Consider the following 3,895-nt stretch of genomic DNA (forward strand, 5'->3'; position numbering starts at 1 on the left):
GATATCGTAATCGATATTTCAAATCTATGTCAAAATCGATTTAAATATCTATATCGTAAACGATTACTTAAATCGATATATAGATAATGGATTTCGATATCGATATCGAAAACGATTGGTACAACAATAATCGATATATGGGCAGCTATACGTGGCATGTTTACATGCGTCCAATGATATTATATATGATGTTGTTTATGAATGTCATAGCGGTTAATGGTAGACAGACATACTACAGTGTTTACACAAGCGTCCTTAAATAATCCACACTATATTTACGGTCTGAGGCTTATTCCTCCTGAAAAAGTATTTCAAATAAAGACGCGCGTGATGCAAAGGAAGGAATGAAGCGAGTAATGTTTTTGGAAGTTTGTCGTCGCTCGCGTTAGTTTAATAATGTAAGTTTAAAAAAACAATACATAAAGATATAAGGAAAAAAAACAAATAATGATATCATGTTTTATCAAAGTTTTTATTAATTAGTAGCATATAATTCACGGTTTTTGAAATCAGCGCCATAGACTAACTGCATTCAGGATCCAGTTGGTGTAAGCGGATACAGTGGTAGCAGAGAAGGCAGTGCCGTTCATCAACTGGTTGTTCGCGGGGATCACCCCAACAGTAATGGTGCCCCAAATCCAGGGTCCACCGACATCCCCGTTAAACCTGGCTGCGAAGCTTGGGTACGCTGTGATAAGGTTGGACGTGGCATTGGACGTCTGGTTGGTCGCTACTGAGAATGAAGTGACGAAAGCACTGCTCAGCGCTAAGTTGGTAACCTGGAAGAAATTTTAGTAAAATGAATATAAAGTCACATTTTCCATTAGTGCGTTATGCAAACGACGTATCAAGTACGAAGATCGTGCGTAGTTCGAAAGAGCTGTTTGCTAACAATTAATGAGTAGCTTAATTTTCTATATCCCGCGATAAGTACGCGATACTTCTATTCAATACCCAGAGAGCTGTATGGTATTGTACGTTGGATCTATTCACCTAATCCGTGTTGGATGCGCAGCGTTCAGGAAAGTTCGTGGACCTTTCCGTTGAAAGTCCCTCAGTGCCTGAATACCAATTTCATATTACATTGCGTGTTGCTAGTGTTAACTCACGACTTTAAGATGTGGTTACTATGGGTCTGATAAAATGGCTTTCATTGAGAGGGCTATGTTCGGAGTATCTAAGTAATCTTATCAACATTATGGACATCCCTAGAAGAACCAGAGTGTTAGTGTATAGTACGAAGATTAGTGTAGATGAAGTGCCAAGGTGCAGGGCATGTAGCTCGGAGAACGTAGGGGGTACCAAGACTCCCAAGGTTCTGACAAAGCGACATTACACAAGTGAACGCAAAATTATTAGATGGTCAGAAGACATTAAATGAGCGTAGGGAGCAAGCGTGCCGAGACTGTGAAGTGATTTGGAACTGTGTCCATTAATGACCTTAGATCGATTGAAAGGATGTATTGTACTCATCTGCTAAAGTTGCGGAAAAGGTCTCTTTGTTGCATGTGTTGCGGCTCAACCACTGAATTTTGATGCCTGGAAGGGATCACACATTTTTATCAGCCGTCATCTTGAAGATGGACATAGGATACATTAAGAGCGTGAAGTGACTAGCTACAGGTCCCTCTCGCAAAAAAGTAAGAGGTGAAATAAACTTACATTTCTGTGTCCCCAGCCCACTTGGTTGAAGACGGAGTCTCGCGGGATGACTGAGCCCTGTTCCTGGACAGTTATTGTAGATTAAAGATTTATAATGATAGTCCATCACTCTATTTATATCTATTTGTAGTTCTTTTAAAATAGTTTATTCAAATGTGTAGCGGTCTCCACGTTACCTACTTAGATAGCGCCACAAGATCCTACATCGCGTTATCTACTGGATGAATGGTTGGACTTCGTTCCGAGAGCATAACACCAGCTCATTGGATGATCTTCCGATTGGTACCAATCGAGCGTATCACACAAATGAGTTGCCGTGAGTCTTGAAAATGGCAGAACCGATTTGTTTTATTTTGTTTCGGTTTTCTAATTAAAGGATTGGTTTAAAAAAAAAGAAATTTTGGAAAAATCCAACTACCCAGTTTTGGTGTCCCTACTCCGGATAACTTTTGAAAGAGATGGCGTCTTTCAAGTGGAACGAATCGGCTTGAGGGTGTGTACTATTATGAGAAAGAGTGTTAGTTGGTTTTTCGTTCAACCAAGCAACAAACAGTCTTTCTTTTTTTTTTGTCGATCTATGGATTGAGGTGATGTTTTGCCTTTTTTTATTTTACTACAAGCGAGCTCTTGATAATCTCACCTGATGCTTATTGATGACGTCGTCTAAGATGGAAGCGGCCTAACCTGTAACCCATCGGTTTGTACGCAATGTCCTACTGGGGAGCTAAATCGCTTGGCGGCACGTCATTGTCAGTAGTACAAACCACGGCCTAAGAGAATACAAGACCAGACCAGAAAATATAAATTGTCAGGGAGGGATTAAAATAAACTCTCCAACTCACGGCCCAGAGAAGCAGCTCGCTGCAGTCAGCACGTTGAGCTCGTTCAGAATAGAGGCGGCGCAGGTTTGCTCCCAGGCCCCCCAACCCCAGGAGTTGTAGAACTCCACTTGCACAATGGAGGGGAATTGATGCAGAGTGGTTACGTTAGTGGTTCCGTTGGTGGATCCGTTTGATGCAATCGCAACATCTTCCAATCTAAATGCGGACGAAGCGCCTGAAAAAGATCAATAATTAAAGTATTAATAACTGATGAAATAATTATTTATTCACTTCCTTCTCTTCGTTCTGCGATTCTGAACAAATCCCGTAGAAACCCTTTGGTATCCCACTATAACAAGTCTATTTCTCCGTCTTTTAAATTAATTAAAAAAGCCAAAAATCTACTTGATCGGCTGCTTAGTGGTAGTAATAAAATATGTGATGTTTTAATTTTTTTAATTAAAAACGCACATAACTCCGAAAGATAGAGGTGCGTAGGTACAGCCCCCCCGAAAGGGAGGCCAAAGCTATCATCGCTTAGACCCTAAGTACGGTTAAACCTAGTCCAATTAACCCCGTCGTTACCCTGAATCAAGGTCCAAGCCTCACAGGAGGTGCCCTTATGTTGGCACTTCCCGATGGAGCCCTGGGCTAGTACTGAGCGACGAGTTCACGTGCTCTTTCAGGCATTTGAATCACGCTATTTCCTAAGTCTGGGCTACTGAGAATTCTTAAAGGATTCAACTTTAAAATTGATCTACTGTAGCTAATTTTAAGGTGTAGACCAACGAGGCAGTTTACTTACTTACTTATTATTGGTAAGATATAATTTATTAATGACTTGATGTTTAAAAATAATAATCAAGAACATCTTTAATATTCCAGAATTTTTAACCCGACTTGGGGAAATTATGATGTTATTTTAATTTATTTCCATGTAATTAAAGAACTTAAACTAAGATTATCGTGGTTAATCAACATTTGTTAAATATAGTTCAACGGGTAAATACCATAATAGAGAAAAGAGCTGAGTTTCTTCCCGGCTCTTCTGCCTTCCGAACCGGTGGTAGAGTCACTACAGACAGACTGACTTGACTTTTCAAAAGAGCTTATTAATTAGGCGTACTTGAAATAAATGAATTTTGAATTTTGATATTATGGATTTGTCGATATTTCGACCCAGTTGCATCGATCGTGGTCACGACGGGACTCTGTTTCCATGTGTTTACCTAAAAACTGTTTACGCGAAATTGTATTCTACACATATATTTTTTCCGTTCTCGACAAAAATAGGACCAACTGATGCTGTGTTCCAGTTTGAAGGGCATCGAGTCTTTGATCTAATTACAGGCATATAAGGTTTGACAGCTACGTCTCAGGTTACAGGACGGCACTTTGGAGGAACCTTGCAT

At 40.0% G+C, this 3,895-nt stretch overlaps 1 protein-coding gene across 1 annotated transcript; it reads right to left on the reverse strand.

The window, feature by feature from the left end:
* Nucleotides 1-509: 509 nt before the first annotated feature.
* Nucleotides 510-3,895, reverse strand: LOC120633952. Its single transcript, XM_039904388.1, has 5 exons — nt 3,868-3,895; nt 2,505-2,718; nt 1,663-1,725; nt 1,219-1,318; nt 510-779 (listed from the first exon to the last, which is right to left on the reverse strand). The coding sequence occupies exons 1-5, from the start codon at nt 3,893-3,895 to the stop codon at nt 510-512; spliced, it is 675 nt and encodes a 224-aa protein (XP_039760322.1).

The sequence above is a fragment of the Pararge aegeria genome, chromosome 22 (genome assembly GCF_905163445.1).
Source record: "Pararge aegeria chromosome 22, ilParAegt1.1, whole genome shotgun sequence".
Lineage (NCBI taxonomy): Eukaryota > Metazoa > Arthropoda > Insecta > Lepidoptera > Nymphalidae > Pararge > Pararge aegeria.

What these genes read in the sequence shown, in the direction of transcription:
- LOC120633952 (XM_039904388.1), bottom strand. Translation starts at nt 3,895, where the DNA reads ATGCAAGGTTCCTCCAAAGTGCCGTCCT. An exon ending in GCGAGCTGCTTCTCTGGGCC is followed by an intron (nt 1,726 to 2,504) that starts GTGAGTTGGAGA and finishes ATAACTGTCCAG; the next exon opens with GAACAGGGCTCAGTCATCCC. An exon ending in TACTATACACTAACACTCTG is followed by an intron (nt 780 to 1,218) that starts GTTCTTCTAGGG and finishes AATTTCTTCCAG; the next exon opens with GTTACCAACTTAGCGCTGAG.